Raw genomic sequence first — 26555 nt, forward strand, 5'->3', positions numbered from 1 at the left:
GTGGACGCCGGCGTTGACACGGACGCGACTAAAGATACACCTCTGCCTGGACACGGACAGGCCACATCCAGCTAGCAGCACACTCACACACACACACGCACACACACACACCCGCCTGAGCGACCATGCAACACTGACCCCTCCACACCGACCCACTCAGCATCTCTGGCCAGCACCCACCCACAGGACCACCCGCCAGCCAATCATCGCCGAGTATCGATTCCCGGAGATGCTATGAGCGGGCAGTGATTGGCCCAGAGGCCGGCACGTCACGCTGCCAAAAAGAACATGGGACTGCGCTAACTCCGCCCACCGCTCCCTTTGTTTATTGATCACACGCGGACCCCAGTTGTCAGCACACGTATGAAGCTCTAACCTTGCCAGAGATATATACTTATAAACTGAACTCTGTCAGCTCCAAGTCAGTCAGGAACATGACAGATGTAAGATGATGGCTCCTGATAGCTTCTTTTTTCCCCCGTCAAACGCAAGTCTTGGGTTTCGTCAGGTGTTACACAGCCATAAATATACGCGCTCATTACTACGCTATTCCAAGAGCCGTGTGGCAACCTTCCAGCCGCGCCAAGACCTTCCCTGCCATGTGCATGACGGAGCTGGGCTGAAGACTGGCTCATGGACTGGGCAACAGTTCACGGGCAGAAAGTGGCCGGAGATGCTGCAGGGCGGGAAGGAAACTTTCTAATCCTATATTTTTCTTCCTCTCGGCACTCAGTAGGGGTAACGGGTCAGCGGGCCGCAGACAGTGCTACGGGCACCACCGTCACCCACCTCGGCCTCTCCAATACTACATCGCAGTCTGACGTAAATATCCCCTAAGGCCAAATACTGATGTGCTAAAAATCACAGCAACTCGCAAAATTTACTTGATGTACCGTTTCTATTCGTGCTCCTTGGTAAGGTTAGGTTCGGGTAATTTAGTACATGAGTTTAGTGACGTTGTTGCCTAGTTGTTTAGTGCCTCCTGGATGTTGACCAGTCCAGCAACCAGGAGGCCTGGTCGGGGACCGGACCGCGGAGACGTTGAGCCCCGATATTATGGGAGGGTAAGGTAGGCTGGTAAGGCTGAGGAGGACGGCCTGGGTGCTTCAGTGTTCACTACACTCAGCTGGGCAAGAGAGCGGAGATGACCCGTCACGTCAGGTCTCTGCTGACGTACGCCTGCACTAGTAACACTCTCACAAGTTGACAACCTGCTGATGTTTTCCAGACTTGTTCTACTGCCTCTTGCCTGCCCTGTGGCCAGCCTTCCCTGATGAGCACCTGGTCTATGAGGCTGTTTGTGTCCGCAACCCCCACGACCCACACACCCGCCACAGCCAGGCACAACCGGCAACCCCAGAATAAGCTTGATACACTTGTGATGAAGCCTTCAGCCATAACAGTTTGGTCACTCACCATGTACAAACACAAATCATCTGATCTTGGGGTTTCGATCTGCAGCCTCGGATTGATTCCCCAATATGAACATAAACAGGCAAACGGGATGGAATAAGTTATGTAACTAAACATGATCTTAGGCTCATCCCAAGACTGAACACTCTTCAAGTTCAAGTATGTTTATTGAGACAATATAATACATCTCATAAGGATAGAGTAGCTTAGGTTATTTTCTACCCGCCATGAGCACTCTTAGTCTATCACCTATCCACTGGCCTACAGAGAGCCTTCACAAAAAAAAGTTATCTTCCGAGTAGCTTCAGAAGCCACTCTCAAAGGATACAGTGGTAGAAGTCCGCCTTTACTGTTATGTCAGGATATCTGTACCATTCCCAACTTCTCAAGACTAGATATCTGTACGGCTACGTCTAGCGAGCACAGCTGATGATTTACCAAGAGAACAGGTTGAACAATCGTCCGACTCATCATATGATGATCATTTTATGGGAGAATCGGATTGAATAATAATATGACGCATTTTCTGATTATTTAGCAAGAAGACGAGTTAAATACGCACCTGGTTCATCATGTGATGACTACCTAGCAAGAGCACAGGTTGGGTAGGGGAGCGACTCATCACGGGGCGACCAGCAGGTCAGCTACCTTTGACCTGACCTGCTCCGTCCCATAACCACACATGTACCGAGCATGTTGTTGTTAAAGATTCGCTACCTGGAACAATGTCCCAAGTAGCACGGGCTATGGTGAGCCCGTAACAACATGCACACAAAACGTCACATTACGCTGCGGTAATCTGTACATGTTCATCACATTTGGATCACATTCATCGATACAACGAATGAGGAGAGTTGCTCATACGGTGGAAATAATGATACAGTACTGACTTGTTAACTTTAAAGTGAATGAAATAGACGGGAATAAAGAATTATAAGATGAGTATACTGAGGTGTATAATGTATACTGCAGGATGTATACTCACCTACACACATTACTCAACAGGACATGTATTCATTTTACTCACTCCTTTCCTGCTTGTTCTTTGTCTTCTTCCCCTTCCTCGTTATCAAACTTTATTCCATTATTGTCTTCTTGTAAGTGTACCTCTTCCTTCTCCTCCTTCTCTCTCTCTCTCTCTCTCTCTCTCTCTCTCTCTCTCTCTCTCTCTCTCTCTCTCTCTCTCTCTCCCCTAATTTACCACCAGGAATGGGAACCCATTTCCCCCAGCGTCCAAGATACGGCCCGGTGAGCTGCCACAATCAGAAACCATCTGTGCTGGAAGGTGGCAACAATCGGGGCGGATCTGTTAATCACCTTGTTAGCCCGGTGGTTTAGGGCTGGTGTTGGCAGGTTGAAGCCCTTCCCCCCGAGTCTTCCAGCAGCGGGAGCACCTGAAGACTCCCCCTGGTGCTGGGGGCGGGTGTTGGGGGCTGGTGCTGGGGGCTGGTGCTGGGGGCGGGTGCTGGGGGCGGGTGCTGGGGGCGGGTGCTGGGGGCGGGTGCTGGGTGCAAGAAGACAATGAGAAAGGATGAGAGAGGGAAATAAAGATAAAGGAAGAAACATGGGAGGAGGAGAATGCCAGAAGACAGATAACGGAAGACCTTTCCGTCTTGCAAGTGGTTATCAAGCTACTGAAACAACAGATGTACTGAAGACAGAAAAGCAGAAGGCTCTCTCCCTACACACAGAAATCACACTAACGTGATGCATCAAATGAACAAATCCACAAGGGACATGACGAGGATTCGAACCTGCGTCCGAGAGCATTCCAGACGCTGCTTTAATCGACTGAGCTACGACATGGAAGCTCAGTTCAGCTTCCAAGTCGTAGCTCAGTCGATTAAGGCAGCGTCTGGGATGCTCTCAGACGTAGGTTCGAATCCTCGTCACGGCCCTTGTGGGTTTGCTCTCTCCCTACTCTGTTCTTCCACCTGCTTACTAGCCGTCAGAATAGTTCACCTATAACACAACAGGTACAACAAGGGTGATAGGCGGGGCATCAAGAGCTACACCTCACTCTCCCGTAGTCACTGATAGGTAAGTTCTGATAGGTAATTACTTGTTTTACAAGTACCATTAAGTGGTAAGTGGCACGAACCATCTTCTTACTTCAAACGTCACATTTTTCACGAAATCGGTTCGTTAATATTATGACGTATTACTAAAAATTAAAAGCACCGTAATAAAGACGTTTTCTATGCACCGGTCCGAGAGGTTAGGTGGGTTGATTGGGTTCGTATATTTCTGGTTAGGAAAAGTTGCATTTTTTTACGGAGTGGCAGATTGAGAACGCGAGCTGATAAGGACGTTGACGAGTCCACTTGACTTGAACAGCTTTCCTTTGGTGGATCTGTTCTGTTATATTGTGGCTATATTTTCTTATACTATAACACAATGAATGGCTGCTGGTGTGTGTGTGTGTGTGTGTGTGTGTGTGTGTGTGTGTGTGTGTGTGTGTGTGTGTGTGTGTGTGTGTGTGTCTGTGTGTGTGTGTGTGTGTGTGTGTGTGTGTGTGTGTGTGTATGTGTGTGTGTGTGTGTGTGTGTGTGTGTGTGTGTGTGTGTGTGTGTGTGTGTCTGTGTGTGTGTGTGTGTGTGTGTGTGTGTGTGTGTGTGTGTGTGTGTGTGTGTGTGTGTGTGTGTGTGTGTGTGTGTGTGTGTGTGTGTGTGTGTGTGTGTGTGTGTGTGTGTGTGTGTGTGTGTGTGTGTGTGTGTGCGTGTGAGTGAGATACACCCGCCACACACTCCAGATAAACTCAAGTATACTGACAAAGAACACATTGTTGGTGTGTTGAATCAGCCTGAGGTGTCATCACTTGTGCTGGTGTGTGTGTGGTTGAAGCGTGAGTGCATCAACCACAGCGCCAGGAGTGCTGAGTGTACCTGCCAAGGTTAGGTGAGGCCTCCACCTGCCACCTGACGTCTCCCAGTTACCTGTCGGAGTGCTCACAATCACCCCAGTCTGATGCTCACCACATCACACTCTCAAGGAAGTTACTCTTGCAATTAGGTGATTGTACCGTGATGTCATTGTGGCTAACTCATTGACTCGTGTCATGGGTACTCGTACACTCACTCACTGCTCATGTTGAGATCTCCCTCCCACCCTCACCTTTCCCCTGCATCACTGGGACTCATAAGTAGTGAAAAAGGTTGGCCTGGGGAGCGGGCAGAGAATATTCACGGCACGAGTACATTAAAGCACCGACATTACTGGTAACGCTCAAAGTCCTTTACAACCCACAACAGTTGCCTAACTCCCGGGAACCTGTTTACTACAATGACATGAAGTGTTCGGCAAGGCGTTCTGACATGAATAGAGGTGAATATTGGTGTGTGAGGCATGAGCCGGTGTATGTGTTGTGGGGCGGTGCTTGTGTTTACCCTCACACCTCACACCACACACACCCTCACACACACACTCATATCTCATGTCTTTACCTGCATGAAGCCTATCAAATGTTGTTCCCTCCCTCCCTGCCTCTCTCCCTCCCTCCCTGTCTCTCTCCTTCCCTCCCTGCCTCTCTCCTTCCCTCCCTGTCTCTCTCCTTCCCTCCCCGCCTCCCTCTCCCCTTCCCTCCCCGCCTCCCTCCTTCCCTCCCTCGCCAGTCATAATGAAGCATGAGTAGTGTCAACTAACCTGGCCAACCACACCCGGTCTGCTCACTACAGGTGGGCTTCCCACCCATCCTATTATGTGGATTACAGGCAGCCGTGTGAGCCAGCGTCCCCCCGCACCTCACACTACTCTCACCTCGCTCACTCCTGCGGTTTCTATCACACCTTCCTCTAGTGGAAGGCTTTGTCATCTTACACGGAGAACACACATTAACATGTTGACCAGACCACATGTCGGCCAAGACGGAGATCACCGGAGTTAAACTCTAGTCATTTGTTGGGACATTCTTTAACTTTGTCTAGGTCATCTTGTAGTCTCTTGCTATCTTCCTTTGTTTTAATATTCCTCATAATTTTTGCGTCATGCGCAAACATTGAGACGAATGAATTCATTCCCTCTGGAAGCTCATTTACATATATGGAAAATAGGAAAATAGATTTGATACAGAAATCACATTAACGTGATTTATATCAATGAGAAACCCCACTGGGGCTGTGAGGGGGGGGGGGGCGCGAACCTGCAATCAAGGTACTGCCAGTCGCATTCTTTACCACTGTACCACCCAGACTTCTAAAAGTCATACAACCGGATTTCTACTGAAGTCACAGGAAGTGTGGAGGCTCCCCCTGAAGTCAGTCACAGTCTTGCAGTAGGAGCCACAAGCACTGGGTAGAGTACGCGGCCGGTCACGCCTTCCACGATGGGTCCTGTCGCCTCAGCACAGGTGGAATAGGTTTTTCGACTAGCTTTGATTTTCGACCGAGGCAGAAACAAATGGACAGTTTCATCTGATGCCCCTGTTCACCTTGCAGTAAATAGGAGCCAACAACAGTAGACAGCTGTTGTTGGCTACATCCTGGGGATGTGTAGGTGCGAGAGAATAATGTAGCAGCACATATGAGAGAAAACTGGGTTGGGAGTCTGTACATTAGTCAACCTCCGGGATAGAAAGGCGAGGTCCAAGAGCTGACAGCTCCATCCTACAGGCACACACACACACACACACACACACACACACACACACACACACACTAGGCAGAAATGGAGGCTGACTCCATACAGTTTTAAATGTAGATATGACAGAGCCCAGTAGGTTCAGGAACCTGTACACCAGTTGATTGACAGTTGAGAGGCGGGACCAAACAGCCAGAGCTCAACCCCCGCAAGCACAAATAGGCGAGTACAACTAGGTGAGTATACACACTAAATTCAGGGTGACCAAAAAACAATAAGTTACCAAGGACAATAGCTACAAAGTGGAGCAGTTTGCCAGGCTGCCAAAAGGTCACTACTTCAAACACAGATGGATCAATACCCGTTACCAAGTGACACCTAATTACGTGGGAAGGTGACGCTATTTGTGGCGGTGTGTGGGGGGGCGCTCACAGTGAGGGGGGAGGTAGATACCTGGTAGATACCTGGTTGATGGGGTTCTGGGAGTTCTACTCCCCAAGCCTGGCCCGAGGCCAGGCTTGACTTGTCGAAGAGAGGTAGAGAAGAGAGGTAGAGAAGAGAGGTAGAGAAGAGAAGTAGAGAAGAGAGGTAGAGAAGGGGTTGTGAGCAGTGATCAGTTTAGCAGAGGGCGAGGTGACCTGACGTGTGCACAGGAACACTAGTGCCAACCACCGCCACACTACGCCACACCCTCCTGGCTCCACCCACTTGTATCACTCAACATATATTAAATAAAACCATTTATGGTCTTACATGAGGAATGGTTGTGGGGATAGGGGGTGAGAACTGAGGGTAGGGAGATGTGTGAAGTGGACGGGTGAGGGGGGATGAGTGAAGGGGGGTGGGTGAAGGGGATGAGTGAAGTGGACGGGTGAGGGGGGATGAGTGAAGGGGGGTGGGTGAAGGGGATGAGTGAAGGGAATGAGTGAGAGGGATGGGTGAGAGGGATGGGTGAGAGGGATGGGTGAGAGGGATGGGTGAGAGGGATGGGTGAAGGGTAATCAATTAACCAACAAGAGAGATCTACCTGAGCAGCCGAGGAACCGCCACCAACCTGAAAAAAAGAAATGCGTTAAAACCCGTAAATATCAGGGTATAAAGGTGTAAATATGACAATATAAAGGTGTAAATATGAGAGTATAAAGGTGTAAACACCAGGGTAATAACCTTCACATATCATGGTAAATACCTGTACACATGACAGCACTGTCACGTGTGAGTATGCGCGCGTCTACCTCTACTGTCATGTCTGGACGCCTACCTGGACTGTACCTGGATGGGGTTCTGGGAGTCTTTCCTGCTCCTAGAGCCCGGTCCTGGGCCAGGCTTAACTTGTGAGAGCTGGGTCCAACAGGCTGTTGGTAGTAGCGGCCCGCAGACCCCACTACACTATCCACTACAGCCCGGTTGGTCCGGCACTTCCGTGGTAGGTGGAAGTGACTGGTGAAGGACCCTGCGGGGGGGGGGGGGGGGCACCGCTCCTCCACTCCCTTTCATTCTATGTCTCTATCCTTCACTTGACGAGTGACGGCCAAATGTTTGGCCTCCGTCCTCTTGTCCCATCCCACCCCCTTGTCCTCTTAACGCTTCCAAGTGATGTCTAGTCATACTGGCTTAGCCCTTTCTCCTCATTACTAATTAATTTTACCCTTCCCACTCGACTTCCTATCCCATCCACCTTTCTCTCCCCCCCCCCTGCAAGAGGGAAGGGGGGCCTGGAAGGAGGTCCTCTCCCGTCCCCCCTTCCATCACCCCCCTAAGCGGGTGCTTAGCAAGACAAACTGGACAAATAAATTCCACTTAAACCAATTAGCTATAGCGCCTAGCGAGGAGAGGGACGAGTAGGCAGGAAACAGAAGGCGGGGGTGAGGCAGGCGCACACGGTGGATGGAATGGAAGGGGTCCAGGTGGGATGGTGTGGGTGGTAGTAAGCAAAGTTACGACAGTGAGTGCTGGTTACGACCCGTGTTCTGTGTACCCAATTAGTTTATGCTTATTACACTCAACCATGCGTCTTTCTTACGTACATAAGGCCAGTGTGTGTGTGCAGGCGGGTGGAGGAGGCTGTGATGGGGTCAGTGTTCGAGTCAGCGTCTAAGAATCAAAGTATTCAAGCGAGCGTCTAAGAATCAAAGTATTCAAGCGAGCGTCTAAGTAACAACAAAGTATTCAAGCCAGCGTCTAAGTAACAACAAAGTATTCAAGCCAGCGTCTAAGTAACAACAAAGTATTCAAGCCAGCGTCTAAGTAACAACAAAGTATTCAAGCCAGCGTCTAAGTAACAACAAAGTATTCAAGCCAGCGTCTAAGTAACAACAAAGTATTCAAGCCAGCGTCTGAGAATCAAAGTATTCAAGCGAGCGTCTAAGTAACAAAGTATTCAAGCGAGCGTCTAAGTAACAAAGTATTCAAGCGAGCGTCTAAGTAACAAAGTATTCAAGCCAGCATCTAAAATTCACAGTGTTTGAGCAAACTTGTGAACATCAATGAGAGTGCTCGAGTGTGCACAACCGTTTCCACACTGACAAGAGCAAAACTATACATTTTCCAGCGTATATCTAGAGGTGAATAAGAATAATACGGTACCATACACAAGACATACAGGAACATTTCAGAGTTCTCAACAAGTGTGAGCACGAAGAACTGGGATATGAAGATAAGGAACTGGGATATGAGAACAAGGAGCTGGGATATGAGGACAAGGAGCTGGGATATGAGAACAAGGAGCTGGGATATGAGAACAAGGAGCTGGGATATGAGAACAAGGAGCTGGGATATGAGAACAAGGAGCTGGGATATGAGAACAAGGAGCTGGGATATGAGAACAAGGAGCTGGGATATGAGGACAAGGAGCTGGGATATGAGAAGGAGTGAATGAACGATGCTCCGCCACACAGACCCTCAGAACTGGAACGCCGACCAGTGAAAGAGCGAGGCCGCCACTCTACCCACTACTGCAAGTAACTGGCAAAATAACTGGAAAATAACGAAGCACTAACAACTTTATATGACACCACCAGGATTCGAACCCATGCCGCGGGTGATCCTGAGCGGATTCGAATCCTGGTGGTGCCTGGCATCGCCGGGTTGAGAGGTGGATGAGGATGGGGCAAGAGGTAAGCCACAGGTAAACGTCCTCCTCCCTACCCTCATTTTCCCCTCCATCTTTCCCTTCTCATCTACACAATTTCTCGCTGCTCTTAACCATCTCCTTGGTTCCCCTCTCATCACGTCTTCACCGCTTTCCCTCCTCCTCTTGTCGCTTCCTCTCCCTAATTCCCATTCGCTTCTTGCCCTATCATCTTCCATCAACTGAAGTTTGACATATTTTCTCCCCTTCCTTCAACACCTGTGTTTGTTCCCTGCGGTAACTACTCTCCCTTTTTCCTTCCCAGGTTGCTCCTGCACCTATTACCACCCTCTCTACCATTCCATTCACCTGGGACCTCCCTCCCATGTTGACCAGACCACACACTAGAAGGTGAAGGGACGACGACATTTCGGCCCGTCCTGGACCATTCTCAAGATCGATTCCCTCCCATGTCATCCCTCTTCCACCCCTCTCCTTCCTTCCTCCACCTCATGTCCTCCTCCACAACAATCAACCACTAAAGCCAGTCTATCCTCCAAAAATGACAGGGTATTTAATACTTGTTTTCCCACAGTACAAAAACAGACTGTTGCAGCCACAAGTGTTCTCAAGTATTGTAATACTCAAAATAGCAAACTAAAAATGGCAACTATACAGCCTAATATGTCGTGCGCCTAAATATATATTTCCTAATATAGGCCATCTTAGGCCTAATTTAGTACTTTCCATGTACTCTACTAAGTCTAGGAGAGTTTAGATTGGGTTATGTCCTTCCTTCTTATGCCCTACAAAAGTTTTGTTTTGTACAGCAGTATTTTTGTCCGTCCCAGAAACAGTTGGTGTAAGTACTGTGGCTTTTGGACAAGTTATATTAGTGAGAGCGCGGCCCCCGTCACAGGCGCCAGCACACACACCCGTCACAGGCGCCAGCACACACACCTGTCACAGGCGCCAGCACACACACCCGTCACAGGCGCCAGCACACACACCCGTCACAGGCGCCAGCACACACACCCGTCACAGGCGCCAGCACACACACCCGTCACAGGCGCCAGCACACACACCCGTCACAGGCGCCAGCACACACACCTGTCACAGGCGCCAGCACACACACCTGTCACAGGCGCCAGCACACACACCTGTCACAGGCGCCAGCACACACACCTGTCACAGGCGCCAGCACACGCACCTGTCACAGGCGCCAGCACACACCAGCTCTCACCACCACCAGAGACCGCTCGTCACCTCGTCGCCTCCACACACCTGCAAAACACCAATAAACTTCCCGCTTCCTACACCCTCCAGAAAATAAAAATAACAAATAAAACCTCCGGAGAAAACTCGACCAATAAGTTCTTCATCTCCGACATGATCAGTGAAAACCGATAAACAACCTCTACACTTCCTTCACCATCCCGGTAAACCCACAGGTGAACCATCCCGGTAAACCCACAGGTGAACCATCACGGTAAACCCACAGGTGAACCATCACAGACTTGCGAAAACCCGAAAATCTACAGGTACACTCTTTATTCCAAGCACTCAAACCCCGACCAAAGTTGCGTCTACCGTCTTCAAAATCCCCCCAAGAATCGACCAAGAATATTTTGCAACTTCTTCAAGAGGCAAGAAAACCCGAGCAATAAACTCTCCAGCAGTTCACGGGGAAACACACCTTCACGTTATTGGAAAATAATTGTGTTTCGCCCGCACCTGTCCGCCTCACACCAGCACTAACGACGGCCCAGTACAGTAACACTCCCAGCCAGCACCCCGCCCTCTCTCCTGGCGCCCTCTTCCCTCCTCTCCCTCTCCTCTCACTCTCCTCTCCCTCTCCTCTCACTCCAGCTCTGGTACCTGCTGGACTGTGGCACTGATACCGCCTGACACTCACATGGGAGAGGGGCTGGCTCACTATACACACATGGGAGAGGGGCTGGCTCACTATACACACATGGGAGAGGGGCTGGCTCACTATACACACATGGGAGAGGGGCTGGCTCACTATACACACATGGGAGAGGGGCTGGCTCACCACACACACACATGGGAGAGGGGCTGGCTCACTATACACACATGGGAGAGGGGCTGGCTCACTATACACACATGGGAGAGGGGCTGGCTCACTATACACACATGGGAGAGGGGCTGGCTCACCACACACACACATGGGAGAGGGGCTGGCTCACTATACACACATGGGAGAGGGGCTGGCTCACTATACACACATGGGAGAGGGGCTGGCTCACTATACACACATGGGAGAGGGGCTGGCTCACCACACACACACATGGGAGAGGGGCTGGCTCACTATACACACATGGGAGAGGGGCTGGCTCACTATACACACATGGGAGAGGGGCTGGCTCACTATACACACATGGGAGAGGGGCTGGCTCACCACACACACACATGGGAGAGGGGCTGGCTCACTATACACACATGGGAGAGGGGCTGGCTCACTATACACACATGGGAGAGGGGCTGGCTCACCACACACACACATGGGAGAGGGGCTGGCTCACTATACACACATGGGAGAGGGGCTGGCTCACTATACACACATGGGAGAGGGGCTGGCTCACTATACACACATGGGAGAGGGGCTGGCTCACCACACACACACATGGGAGAGGGGCTGGCTCACTATACACACATGGGAGAGGGGCTGGCTCACTATACACACCTGGGAGAGGGGCTGGCTCACCACACACACACATGGGAGAGGGGCTGGCTCACTATACACACATGGGAGAGGGGCTGGCTCACTATACACACATGGGAGAGGGGCTGGCTCACTATACACACATGGGAGAGGGGCTGGCTCACTATACACACATGGGAGAGGGGCTGGCTCACTATACACACATGGGAGAGGGGCTGGCTCACTATACACACATGGGAGAGGGGCTGGCTCACTATACACACACGCCAGCAGGTAATGAAGCGTTTTAACAAGTAAATCCCAACACTTTTAACACGGTGACACCGGAGGCAAATACTTTTTCCTCATAGCGCGAGTAACTACCTCCACGCCACATTACTGGGGGGGGGGGGGGGGGGGGACGGGGGGGGGGGGAAGAAAAAAAAAAAAGAGAGAGAGAGAGAGAGAGAGAGAGAGAGAGAGAGAGAGAGAGAGAGAGAGAGAGAGAGAGAGAGAGAGAGAGAGAGAGAGAGAGAGAGAGAGAGAGAGAGAGAGAGAGAGAGAGAGAGAGAGAGAGAGAGAGAGAGAGAGAGAGAGAGAGAGAGAGAGAGAGAGAGAGAGAGAGAGAGAGAGAGAGAGAGAGAGAGAGAGAGAGAGAGAGAGAGAGAGAGAGAGAGAGAGAGAGAGAGAGAGAGAGAGAGAGAGAGAGAGAGAGAGAGAGAGAGAGAGAGAGAGAGAGAGAGAGAGAGAGAGAGAGAGAGAGAGAGAGAGAGAGAGAGAGAGAGAGAGAGAGAGAGAGAGAGAGAGAGAGAGAGAGAGAGAGAGAGAGAGAGAGAGAGAGAGAGAGAGAGAGAGAGAGAGAGAGAGAGAGAGAGAGAGAGAGAGAGAGAGAGAGAGAGCTCTATACCTGTTAACAAATGTGGTAAGTCGTGTACTCGTGCAGGTATGTGTGCAGTAAACGCGTGCTACACATGTTTAGTGTGGCAACCACACGAGGGAGGTCACCACACCTCACATGATACAATAAATTGTACCATACGTATCTATAATAAATGTACACTATGCATTTACACTTCTTATCTATGGAGGTAAAAACATGGCAGAAGCAGCTACAAAAGACATGTATGATGAAGTTCTCATTTATATCAAGTAATACCCATTCAATTATTTGTCTAACCCACGCTTGAAACAACCCAGAAAACCCACGTCTCTTATGTTGCACTGCATCAACATCTATTTGCAAACCTCTATTTCCTCTGGACATTTCTGAACAATTATCCCATTTGTATCTCTAGTTTTGTGTGGTATTTTGTATTTATACAAGCAACACCCTATTAATATTACTCTGTTATACCCTTTCATCAGTTTGAGTGAGGGAAGATAAGAGATAGAGGGATGGGAGCTGGGTAGGTCCATCACACAACCCATCAATTCATGTCCATTTTCTACTTCCCCAACCTCCCCCTCCTGTCTGTCTGTCTGTGTATCCACAGGAGAATAGGTGGGTTCGCTAGAGTTTTCCTTTGTCCTCCCTCTGTTCACATTCGTTTTTTATCCTCTCTTCCTCTCTCCCTCCCATGCCATTCACACACTATTATTCTATATTCTGTACCCTTTCATCCTCCTCCCTTCCCTCTGCGCCTATATAATGAACCACTTGTCTTGTTTAACCCTTCTCACCCCTCTTGTTCCTACCTGCCGTCCGCTGATTCAGGGTATCAACGTCCCCGCGGCCCGGTCTCTGACCAGGCCTCCTTTTTGTTAGCTCCCCCCCCCAGGAAGCAGCCCGTAGCAGCTGTCTAACTCACAGGTACCTATTTACTGATAGGTAACAGGGGCATCAGGATGAAAGAAACATTTTACCTATTTGTCTCCGCTTCCACCAGGGATCGAACCCTGAACCTCAGGACTACGAATGCGAAGCGCTGTCCATCCAGCTGTCAAGCGCGTGATAGGCGGGTTAGGGTGACAGCTAATATATGGTTCAATTTCGGTCACATTCATACAGAATTCGTTTGGATCATGTTCAATGTGTTCAGGTGTTTACTGAAAGCTGAATCGTACTGCGGCTTCAGTATTTCACTCATTTCTTTGTCATCTGTAACAGTTGCACCACTTTGCGCAAGGGACCACTGAGCCTCCAGTTGTTCTATATTTTGGATGTCTCTGTATTTTACTTATGGCAGCTTGCTCTCTCTGCGTCTCCGGGAGTTTATATGATTTTTGCAGTTTGAGCTCCGTCATTTATAGTTATCTACATTGTCTTCCTCGTCGTAGTTGGGATAGAGTGTTTGAGGTGTTCTGTGATTTGTTCTTCGCCTAAAGAGGAAACGCCGTTCTCGCTCCAGTTTGCATCTTTTCTCTTTCTTAGTGTTATGTGCCGGCTAAATATTACCAGTACTAGTGCGCCTATGTTCTCGAAGCACTGGTTTAAGTGTGCACCTACCTGTTCTTCCCAGCATATTTCTGCAGGGGAGAACAGGTTTATTCTTGGCTTATTCCTTCCCAGTCAGTCAGTTTTTTATTCAAACTTAACTTGTTGAGTTCTCCTCTTGGACTATTTCTCATGCTTGTCTGAACTTCGATTAGTGATCTAAGTAACATGTATTTGTAATCATTATTTCCCCTCATCAGTTCACCATTGTTAGTAAAAATAAGGTTTAGGGAGTTTTCTTGGTGGTTCTGCTGTTTGCTGGTTCAAAGCAAGTCTGTCACACGTCTGCAAGAAGTCATTAGTGTGTAACTGCTCAGTCACGCTACTTCCTGGGGATTCTCTCTGCTGTAACAGTAACTGCCACATTTTTTCCATTTTAAATGTCTTAAGTTCCCTTCCAATACTATTCCACAACCCTTTGTTTAACTCGGTCTCCCTCCCATTAATCCACTCCCTTAACATTTTCCTCTCCCTACTTCATACACCTTTCCTATTAACTCTCCCACATCTCATCCCGTGGCTCAATCACCGCATGTTTCCTTTCACCTGATGCATCTGTTTACCTATTGTATTACCCGAGAATTAGTCAACTGTTGTGGGTTGCAGGCTGGTGAAGGTCGGTTGTTGACCTGAGATGTGTGTGGGGTGGGGGTGGGGGGGGGGGGGGGACGTGGAAAAGCTAAACATGGTTGCTATCACCAACAATGGTAGAGCACAGTGTGACGTGCCCTGCCCACCCATAAGGGGAGTTAGCACCCCTGCCACCACCACACCCGCCCCACGCACGCACACACACACACACACACACACACACACACACACACACACACACACACACACACACACACACACACACACACACACTCTTTCATTCTCCTAACCAATTATTCTTGCAATCTCTTCCTGTTAATCTCCGCCTCTCACCCTCCGATTCATTCTCTCTCTGCCCTTCTAACTTTCTCTTTGTTCTCTCTCTCGTTCCCTACTCCTCCTCCTCCTTTTTTCCAGCTTCCCACTCTCTCTCCATTTTCCCTTCCTTGTTTCCAGCATGTTGACTACCGCCTTCTACTGCCCGCGTGCACTTCTCCCCCTCCCCCCTCCACCACCTTGGGTCACAACCTTCTCGCAGTACTGGGGACTGTGAGCTCCGGCAACCTGGAGGAAACACCAGTGTAGCCCCAGGGTGTTGTCTCCTCCGGTTTGTCTCGCCCCATTGCGGAGTTCAGATAAACTCTTGAGTTACGTACACAGTGCTTAAGGAATATTTGTTTACCCTTCCCTCTTCCTCTACATCTGTATCCTCCCCTCCTCCTCTTTCTCTCTTTCTCCCTCACACTCCTTTCTACTTCTCCCTTGTGCCCTCATTCTCCTCATATTACTGACTCCTCTACACACCTCACTCACTCACTCCCAATTTGCAATCAATCTCCACCACGGTCTAACCCTTAATTATCATGCCTGTCTTGTCTCTCCCACTCTTTGTTGTTCCTTCCTGTCTCTCGTACTAGAGGGAGAGAGAGAGAGAGAGAGAGAGAGAGAGAGAGAGAGAGAGAGAGAGAGAGAGAGAGAGAGAGAGAGAGAGAGAGAGAGAGAGAGAGAGAGAGAGAGAGAGAGAGACCATCCACCACACACCTCTCTCATACACCGCACAATGATGAAAACACCCAATTTAGGGCATTATGAGCTCCAATTAATTTCAGACAGCCTCTCCTGGTAATACCAAAATAATTAATTCACCCGTCAATGAATACATTTCCTCTTCCTGGTTTTGTATATCATTACCATTTATTTCAAACACGTTTCTCAATGTTGTTATTTTGTGCCACAACGTTCACACACCAGGGGTTGAGATCTAGCTCCTGGGTCCCGAATATCTAATGTACCAGCAGATGACAGATTCTTTTGACTCCTCCTTGTGTCTAATATCCAAGTTTCTCTTCATAATTATCCAACCTGGGTAATTATAAGAGGACAAGGAGCTGGGATATGAGGACAAGGAGCTGGGATATGAGGACAAGGAGCTGGGATATGAGGACAAGGAGCTGGAATATGAGGATAAGGGGCTGAGATATGAGGACAAGGAGCTGGGATATGAAGACAAGGAGCTGGGCCATGAGGACAAGGAGCTGGGATATGAGGACAAGGGGCTGGGATGTAAGGACAAGGAGCTGGGACATGAGGACAAGGAGCTGGGATATGAGGACGAAGGGAAGCAACGGTCTCCAAGCCCTTGAATCGTCGTGGATCAAAAGTCGACTTGGAAGGAGCCAGGTGGCCCGTGGATGGTCCAGCCCAAGTAATTAGGGAGCATGATGACTGTATCATGCGAGGAGCCATATTACAGCCCCCGCCCGGACCGCTGACACCAGCAGCAGGAGGGGGAGGGGGGAGGCGCCCCCCACAACCCCCCCCCCCCCCTGCCACTCTCATTAACATGCTGAGCCCGGCTCAGTCCTCGTGAGCTGGGGCCCGCTCCAGCTTTTATTGTGGCCACAACCTCGCTCGCTTACTCACTCTCTGACACACACACGCACGCACACACGCACGCACGCACGCACTCGAGGGGCCGGCCGGCCGAGCGGACAATGCGCTGGACGTGTGATCCTGTGGTCCCGGTTCGATCCTGGGCGCCGGCTAGAAACATTGGGCAGAGTTTCTTTCACCCTATGCCCCTGTTACCTAGCAGTAAATAGGTACATGGGAGTTAGTCAGCTGTCACGGGCTACTTCCTGGGGGTATGTCAGTTCACATATACCACATTTTTTTTCTTTGCGCGCGCGCGCATGCGACGAAGAATTTACTTACCCTATTATTTTCAGGTTACCAATACAGAAAATGTCAGATTTTTAGGAGACAATAATGATTGATGAATTAATGTGTTTGAGAGACTGGCCTTTGTGAGATTACACACTTACAGTAGGTACAGATAGGTAGTTCTCTCTCTCTCTCTCTCTCTCTCTCTCTCTCTCTCTCTCTCTCTCTCTCTCTCTCTCTCTCTCTCTCTCTCTCTCTCTCTCTCTCTCTCCCCCACCCCATAAGCTCACGCATACACGCAAAACCCCCGCACACATTTACCCCCAGTCACACGCACACAAAGGGAACTGGCGTACCGGGACAGAGGAAGGCATTTACAAGATGTTGATAGATGAAGATGAAGGTCTTCAACTATCCGTCTTGCTCTGTGTCTGCGCGCTGCGGGGGGGGGCGGGGGGGGGAGATGGAGGACCACGCCGTGAAGAAGGGAAGGAGGAAGGGCTGGAGGAGAGGTGGAGGAGATGTGGACGAGTGTCAGGAAGAGGAGAGAACTATAAAGTTCAAGGGGAAGGAATAGGAAGAGAGCAAATAAGAGGGAGAAGGAAGGAACTATCAAGGGAAAGCGCCAAGCCATTACGACTATATAGCACTGGGAAGGGGTTAGGATAAGGATTTAGGATATGGGACGGGGGAAGGAATGGTGCCCCAACCACTTGGACGGTCGGGGATTGAATGCCGATCCTGCACTGAAGCGAGACCGTCGCTCTACCGTCCAGCCCAAGTGGTTGGGTCCAATAAGAGGGAGAGAAAAAGGACGTAAATATTGACGGAGAGGAATAGCTGGAAACGGTGAATAACCTCAGGACGAAACAAGAAATAATATGAAATGAAGGAGAGGAAGCAAGAGTAGACAATGAAGTTGGAGAGGAAGAGTATGGAGAAAAGGAAGGAGATAGAAAGAAGGATGACAAAAAGTAAGAGGAAAACCGAGGAACTGAAATTAAAATTGTCTGGTAAAAGGACAGCCAGAGGAGACATGATAAAGACGTAAGTAGTTCATCAAACAGGCTGAGAGCTTCATAATGTTGCAGGTGAACAAGGGCATAAGGCGCAGGTATGTATGGGAGGGAGACCAACAAGTGACTCACAGCTGTGAGGTAGAGCACGCTCTCAGTGTAAACTCACTATACTTGGATCAAAACCACGAGAATGTAAACTCTACTGGGTTAGTACTCTTAAGGAACTGTGCCCCCCCCCCCCACACACACACAGAAGAGTTAGAGGGGACATGATCACCACATTCAAGATTCTCAAAGGAATCGACAGGGTAGATAAAGATAGGCTATTTAACACAAGGGGCACACGCACAAGGGGACACAGGTGGAAGCTGAGTACCCAAATGAGCCACAGAGACATAAGAAAGAACTTTTTCAGTGTCAGAGTAGTTAGTAAATGGAATTCTCTAGGAAGTGATGTGGTGGAGGCTGACTCCATACACAGTTTCAAGTGTAGATATGATAGAGCCCAGTAGGCTCAGGAACCTGTACACCTGTTGATTGACGGTTGAGAGGCGGGACCAAAGAGCCAGAGCTCAACCCCCGCAAACACAACTAGGTGAGTAAACGCGCGCGCGCGCGCGCACACACACACACACACACACACACACACACACACACACATACACACACACACACACACACACGCAGCGTTATATGACAAAGAGTACTGGTAAGACGGGACACCACGAGCGTAGCTCTGGTTGTGTAACTACACTTAGTTAAGTACACACACACACAGCCACCCGACACTACAACACGGCTACACCCAACACCTCCAGGATGACCCCACTACCAAAGTATTGTAGACCAGTTTGGTGAGCGTAAGTGGTGTCCCCGGCAACACTTATGGAGAATTTGAAAAATAAATGAAATAAAACCCATATACAAAAGTGAGTGAAAAAGAGGGACAAGTAATGTTGAAGTTCAAAAGCAAAATAGTGAAGAACAAAGATGGCCGCTGCCATAAGGAACAAGACAATAACAGATGGAAATGTCAAGGGGAGCAATGAGGAAGAACTAATGGAAGGTGATTTTCTCCACAGGTTAATGACTATTGAAGATTTACTGAAGATTTACGAAAGAAACTTTCTTAAATTAGAAAATGAAAACGAAGGCCTCATGAATAAAATAATTACTTTAAAAGAAAGTATTTTGCAGCAGGATAAAGAATTGTCCAAGTTTAAAAGAGAGAAAAAGTTACACTTATATATAAACATGAATATTTTATAACTGTTGTTCTATAATCATGTCTCTACCACCAGCGGTTCTGGAGTTATCACCATCCTCCCAATTTTCACCCCCCCCCCCCCCCCGCAAACACATTCGCAACGATTGTGCGCCTAAAATTGTGCCAATCACCCAGAATATGTTAGTCTTAGTTTTGCCATATTTGTCAGGAATTTCTTAAATTGTAAATTTAAACTACACTTTCTTAAATTACAATTTTACACCGCAGGTGGGTACAGGAGCAGACGAGATCTGGTTCGTGTTAGCAGTTGACAGCTTTCTGTTTCCATAGTTCATGGTAAAAGGACCAGCCAAGTGGGTAACGACCTGGTTCACAATTACTACCGCGATATGGTGATGGTGGTTCATCTCTCATCTCACACACACTGCAGTTAGTGAAACGTGGCTTGACAATACCGTAGACCCTTACATCCCCTATGCTACCATGTTGAGTTCGAGATGGGGACTTGTATTACCACTGCTACCTTATCCAATCTTGTGTTGATGATATCCTCAAAATGCATCCGGAGTCTGCCAGTGCAGACTGCTTATCACATGCCTCTGTATGACTAACCATCCTGTGTGATGGGGATTTTTTAGCATCACCTATTTAGCTTTTTTGACACACTGTACTCCACTTCATATAGTCTAGGGTAGCTGCACTAATGCAGATGTACCTCATGTATTAATAATAATAATAAAAATGTTGGGTTATCTGTAGAGAATACAGATTAAAAATGTATTCGGTCCCAATAATTTAGATGATTTATTGAGTGGAGTCAAGTAGTAAAGGTTATTTTGCACGCTCTCCAGGTCAGCGGTTTCTCCAGCTTTGAATTGAGATGTTAGAGTGGAATATTGTTGCACTCTAAGAGAGCACTCTAAGTTCTCCTGAAAGGATTACTCCCAGATCTATTACAATGCTATTTCGTTGTATAGAATGATTCGACAGCGTTTTATATGTGGCTTCGTTTTTATATTTTCGTTGTTTTTCCACGGCGCAGGAACTATAACTTATCTCCATTAAACATATTATTTTATGTGGCCCATTGAAAGACCTGATTTGTATGAGATTGGAGGTTTTCTGTATCCTCTATGTTGTCTACTCTCACAAAAATCCAAGTATATCTGCAAAGGACAATACCTTCCTGGAGGTCAAACAACGGCTACATATAAACATGCTTAATGGTATATATTAGTATATATCTCTTATAAGTTCTTATTACATTTGTTCCTATGTAGATCCATACTAGAGTGATGTTAGATTTGGTGTTGTATGCACGCGCGTGTGTGTGTGTGTGTGTGTACTCACCTAGTTGTGTCTGCAGGATCGAGCATTGACTCTTGGATCCCGCCTTTCGAGCATCGGTTGTTTACAGCAATGACTCCTGTCCTATTTCCCTATCATACCTGGTTTTAAAATTATGAATAGTATTTGCTTCCACAACCTGTTCCTGAAGTGCATTCCATTTCCCCACTACTCTCACGCTAAAAGAAAACTTCCTAACATCTCTGTGACTCATCTGAGTTTCAAGCTTCCATCCATGTCCTCTCGTTCTGTTACTATTCCGTGTGAACATTTCGTCTATGTCCACTCTGTCAATTCCTCTGAGTATCTTATACGTTCCTATCATGTCCCCCCTCTCCCTTCTTCTTTCTAGTGTCGTAAGGCACAATTCCCTCAGGCGCTCTTCATACCCCATCCCTCGTAGCTCTGGGACGAGTCTCGTTGCAAACCTCTGAACCTTTTCCAGTTTCCTTATATGTTTCTTCAGATGGGGACTCCATGATGAGGCGGCATACTCTAAGACTGGCCTTACGTAGGCAGTGTAAAGCGCCCTAAATGCCTCCTTACTTAGGTTTCTGAATGATGTTCTAACTTTTGCCAGTGTAGAGTACGCTGCTGTCGTTATCCTATTAATATGTGCCTCAGGAGATAGATTAGGTGTTACGTCCACCCCCAGGTCTCTTTCACGCGTCGTTACAGGTAGGCTGTTCCCCTTCATTGTGTACTGTCCCTTTGGTCTCCTATCTCCTAGTCCCATTTCCATAACTTTACATTTGCTCGTGTTGAATTCTAGTAGCCATTTCTCTGACCATCTCTGCAATCTGTTCAGGTCCTCTTGGAGGATCCTGCAATCCTCATCTGTCACAACTCTTCTCATCAACTTTGCATCATCCGCAAACATCGACATGTAGGACTCTACGCCTGTAAACATGTCGTTAACATATACAAGAAATAGAATTGGTCCCAGCACCGATCCTTGTGGTACTCCACTTGTTACTGTTCGCCAGTCCGACTTCTCGCCCCTTACCGTAACTCTTTGGCTCCTTCCTGTTAGGTAGTTCCTTATCCATTCTAGGACCTTTCCCCCCACCCCCGCCTGCCTCTCGAGCTTGAACAGCAGTCTCATGTGCGGTACTGTATCAAAGGCTTTTTGGCAGTCCAGAAATATGCAGTCTGCCCAACCATCTCTGTCCTGTCTTATCCTCGTTATTTTATCATAGAATTCCAGAAGGTTTGTTAGGCACGATTTCCCTGTCCAGAACCCATGTTGATGTTTGTTCACAAACCTAATGTTCTCCAGGTGTGCAACCAGTCGCAGCCTAATTATTCTTTCCAGTATTTTACAGGGGATGCTTGTCAGTGATACAGGTCTGTAGTTAAGTGCCTCCTCCCTATCTCCTTTCTTGAAGATCGGCACGACATTTGCCTTCTTCCAGCAACTGGGCAATTCTCCTGACATAAGTGACTCATTAAAGATCATTGCCAGAGGCACGCTGAGGGCCTGTGCTGCTTCTTTTAGTATCCACGGTGATACTTTGTCTGGTCCAACTGCTTTAGTTGCATCTAGAGTTGTCAACTGTTTCATTACCTCCTCTGCTGTCACCTCTATATCTGATAGTCTTTCATCTAGGGTAACCCCTTCCAACAATGGGAGCTGCTCAGGCTCGGTAGTGAACACTCCATGGAAACTGGCATTCAGTGCCTCGCAGATTTCCTTGTCACTTTCAGTATATGCCCCCTCTGTCTTCCTTAGTCTTGTCACTTGGTCGTTCACCGACATTTTTCTTCTTATATGACTGTGTAGTAACTTGGGTTGTTTTTTCGCTTTGATTGCAATATCGTTCTCATAGTCCCTTTCCGATGTTCGTCTTATGTTAATGTAATCGTTCCTAGCTCTGTTGTATCTGCTTCTGTTGTCCTCTGTTCTTTGTCTTCTGTACTTCCTCCACTCCCGTCTGCTGGCCATTTTTGCTTCCTGACACTGTCTATTAAACCATGGGTTATTATATTCCTTCTTATTTTTTCCCTTTACCGTTGGTATAAATCTCTCTTCGGCCTCCTGGCATTTCTGTATGACTAGGTCCATCATATCTTGGACTGTTTTTCCCCTAATTTCTTCCTCCCACTGCACTTCACCCAGATAGTCCCTTATCCTCATATAGTCCCCTTTCCTGTAGTCAGCTCTCCTTTCCCAGATCTCTTGTCCCATGGTCATAAGTTTGAATTCCATCATGTAGTCAAAGACTAGGACACAATGGTCACTGGCCCCTAGAGGTATTTCATGCTCTAAATTCTCGATATCTTCTACGTTCTGGGTGAAAATCAGGTCTAATAGGCTCGGTGCATCTCCTCCTCTTTCCCTTGTGTCTTCCTTCACATGTTGTGTCAGGAAATTCCTGTCTATAACATCTACTAATTTTGCTCCCCACGTTTCGTCCCCTCCATGGGGATTCCTTGATTCCCAATTTATCTCTCCATGATTTAGGTCCCCCATGATCAGCAGCTTCGCTCTCATTCTGTGGGCTAGTGTTGCTGCCTTCTGCAGTTCATCTATACATGCTTTGTTGTTGTCATCATACTCCTGCCTGGGTCTTCTACTGTTTGGTGGGGGATTGTAGATTACCAGGATCACAATCTTCCTCCCATCTACTGTCAGAGTTCCATGTATGAAGCTTGTGCACTCATTGGTAACTCGATTTCCCAGGTCTTCAAACTTCCATTTCCGCTTTATTAGGAGTGCTACTCCCCCTCCCTGTCTCTGTGTCCTCTCTTTTCGTATCACCTGGTACCCTTCAGGAAAGATTGCATCTGAGATCATGTCATTAATTTTAGTTTCCACAATTGCAACTATGTCAGGATCTGCTTCACTCACTCTTTCTTTTATCTCTTCTGCTTTATTAGATACCCCATCAGCATTGGTGTACCAAACCTTGAGATTCTTCATGGAAACTCTTGTACCAGAGTTCTCCCTTTCTCTGGGGGTCTGGGGGGATCTGGGGGATGTCTGGGGGGTGACTGGGGGCAGAGGGGATCTGGGGGATCTGGGGGGTGTCTGGGGGATGACTGGGGGCGGGGAGGGTCCGGGGGATGTCCGGGGGGATCCGGGGGGTGTCTGGGGGGGTCCGGGGGGTGTATGGGGGGTGAAAGAGTTCAGGAGGGGGGTGTTCAGAAAGAGTGCTTGGGGGGCTACTGGGGGCTGGGCTTCTAGGAAGGTAGGTAGGAGGGTCTGGGGTAGGGCCTGGGTAGGTAGGTCTGGAGTAGGAAGGGCATACTGGGTCTGAAGATTGGGGAGGGCATAGAGGGGTTGGGAGATAGCGTAAGGTTGGGAGACAGATAGAGGTTGAGAGGTTGGGAGGGGGAAGGATAGAGGGGGTGGGGGGGACCTCCCACCTCCCTCGCAAGGGTGGGGGGTCACATGGAAGGAGAGGGGATGAGGAGGGGTGAGGGCTGGGTAGGCTTTGGGTGTTGAGAGGATGAGGTCTGGGTGGGTTCTTGGGGTTGAGGGGATGAGGTCTGGATGGGTTTTGGGGGTTGAGGGGATGAGAGCTGGGTGGGTTTTGGGGGTTGAGGGGATGAGGGCTGGACGGGTTTTGGGGGCTGAGGTGATGAGGGGGTCCTTGGAATGTGGGATGAATTTGACTCCAGTGGGGTCAGAGGGGTCAAGGGATGTGCTGGGGAGATAAGCAGGGGCGGCTGATTTGGGAAAGGGGTGACCTGAGAAGCACGTGTGAGCTGGTTAGCATGGGGTGGTTTAGCACTGGGGTGTGTAGCTGCGCTCAAATGGGAAGAGTCGTACTGTTGTTTGCTTGCTCTGTGGGCAATCTGTTCCTCCTTCGTCATGAATTTGTCAATAAATACGTTGTAGTAATTTTCGCTACCTCTGAGTAGGTGTTTGTGATGCAGTATGTAATCCACTGCCTCTTCGTTAGTGAACTGTACCAGGACAGGTCGTTTCCTGTTACAGTTGTATGGTCCAATGCGTCGGTGGACTTGCACCTCATTCCCTGCCATCTGGGCTCTCATGTCTCTCAAGATCCCCTGTAGTTCCAAATCCTCAATCTCCATCCTTTCCCAACCTGTCCTCTTAAAAAGAACGTCGCTTTTGGCCGTTTGCCCGTATGGCCGAATTTGGACGTAATTTGAAATTGAAAAAAATATGAAAATAAATTTGGGATTTTTGTTTTCAACAACAGTAAGTTAAGGGTCCTCTGATAGGTTAGGTGGGCAGGAAATTCTCATAAAGTTTCAAAACGTTATGAAAAACGTTAATTTAAAGTGTCCTCTTATAACCTCTGCGCGTACGCCGGACGACTCAAATAGAAAACGGAACAGAACGTCACTTTTGTGAGTCGATTTCATTTCAAATTACGTCCAAATTTGGCCATAGCGCGCATACCAGCCAAAAGTGACGTTCTTTTTAAGAGGACGGGTTGCCTTTCCTGCCTCGATGGTGCCCTGGCTTCAAGTAATCCATGGATTATGATTGTCCTCTTTCTCAGTTCATGGTCATACTGGTGGCCCTCTCCCTGGCTGACCCCCACCCCTCCTACACCCGCTACTCCACCTACTACTACTCCCCCTTCCCCTGCCAAGCTTCCCTTATTCCTGCCAAATTCATTAGTAAGCCTAGATATTTCTCCTTGCCATTCTACCCTGCTCTTCCTGATTTCCTCTTGAATATAATCCATAAACTCTTGTTTGAGTCTTTGAACCTCGCCCTGTATCTTATTAAAGACTTCACTTTTAATCCCCTGGATTAGATCACCTATCCAAACATCCCTCTTCTCTACAAATTTCCCAATCATCTTCTCCACAAACCTATCTTCTTCCTCAATCATAATACTGTTGGACCTAGACACCCTTCCTGACCTAGTCATTGCTATACTGCAACCTTACCCACAGGGGTTCCAAGTATCTTACCGTCCTGCTAACACAATAGGTGAGTGAATCTCCAAGCGTCGTCCCGCGTGGTGGTAGAAGGTTGCTGCCAGGGTGAGGTCACGCGGTCAGAGGTCGGTGAGGTCTGCTCCCACACTGCCACAATTACTTCCTCAACTATTTTGAATTACGCTATTTAAACTGTTTTTCTTCACTACCTTATGGCTCTGGCCAAAACTCAAGGTTTTTTCATTCACTTGTACACACTTTTTCACTTCGAAGTTGCCTGATTACCCCTCCCACTCAACTAGTGAGACAGGAGCTCCCAACCCACGTCCACCCAACACGATGGTCACAAGACAAGTGTGTGTGTGTGTGTGTGTGTGTGTGTGTGTGTGTGTGTGTGTGTGTGTGTGTGTGTGTGTGTGTGTGTGAGAGGATTCATGAATGTATTATTATCACGATTTTCCCAGGAGTTTAGAGACGCAGGTTCGATCCCATTCTACTGCTTCACTAGTTCTCACGGATACATCAAGTGACTGTGTTTTCAACAGCGCTCAACGGATATATAGGTCACCTAAAATGACTTCACAGTCCATGCCTCTTCTGCTTGCTGGCCTCACCTTAACTTGTACAAAATGTTCACATTTTTAAAGAGAACCTAAAGTTGAATAACACAAATTTCAAATACGTTATACGGGAAAATTATACATACGTTATACACCTGTGGGAAAATACTTAAGTTATACATTAGGCTAGAACCCAAGATTGAACAGAACCCAATACGGGATTGAATTGGTCAGATACTGGAGCCCATCTTGGTCCAGTTGGTATTGTGTGTACATGACCAGTTCAGGGGTGGAGGTTCAATCCCATCTTATAACTTCAATACTCTCATCCACCTTCATAGTAAAGTAGACAGTAGCATGAGCATGTGGAGGTAGCTAGCAATACCAATACATGATAAGGAAACAGTTATGGAGAGAGAGAGAGAGAGAGAGAGAGAGAGAGAGAGAGAGAGAGAGAGAGAGAGAGAGAGAGAGAGAGAGAGAGAGAGAGAGAGAGAGAGAGAGAGAGTCAGAGAGGCCCAGGCGGGCGTGGAGTCATTTCCTGCACCATCCAGTTACTTCATATATTGTGGTGGGTGAAGGCACTCTGGCGGCACCTGACGCTGCCATTCCCGCCAACTGCTG

General features: G+C 48.3%; 1 protein-coding gene across 7 annotated transcripts in view; it reads right to left on the reverse strand.

Annotated features, from left to right (window-relative positions):
* Positions 1–26555, reverse strand: part of LOC123775330 (ubiquitin-conjugating enzyme E2 W) — a 74706-nt gene that overhangs the window by 36518 nt on the left and 11633 nt on the right. For 5 of the 7 annotated variants that reach the window (XM_045770408.2, XM_045770409.2, XM_045770411.2 and 2 more), the window contains one exon: positions 7016–7042. The exons of 1 other annotated variant lie outside the window; for it this stretch is intronic. In XM_045770408.2, coding sequence (XP_045626364.1) covers positions 7016–7042 — 27 coding nt within the window. Of the gene's footprint in view, positions 140–7015; positions 7043–26555 lie in introns of those variants that run through there. One more of the 7 variants, XM_045770407.2, reaches the window with a different exon arrangement.

The sequence above is a fragment of the Procambarus clarkii genome, chromosome 70 (genome assembly GCF_040958095.1).
Source record: "Procambarus clarkii isolate CNS0578487 chromosome 70, FALCON_Pclarkii_2.0, whole genome shotgun sequence".
Taxonomy (NCBI): Eukaryota; Metazoa; Arthropoda; class Malacostraca; order Decapoda; family Cambaridae; genus Procambarus; species Procambarus clarkii.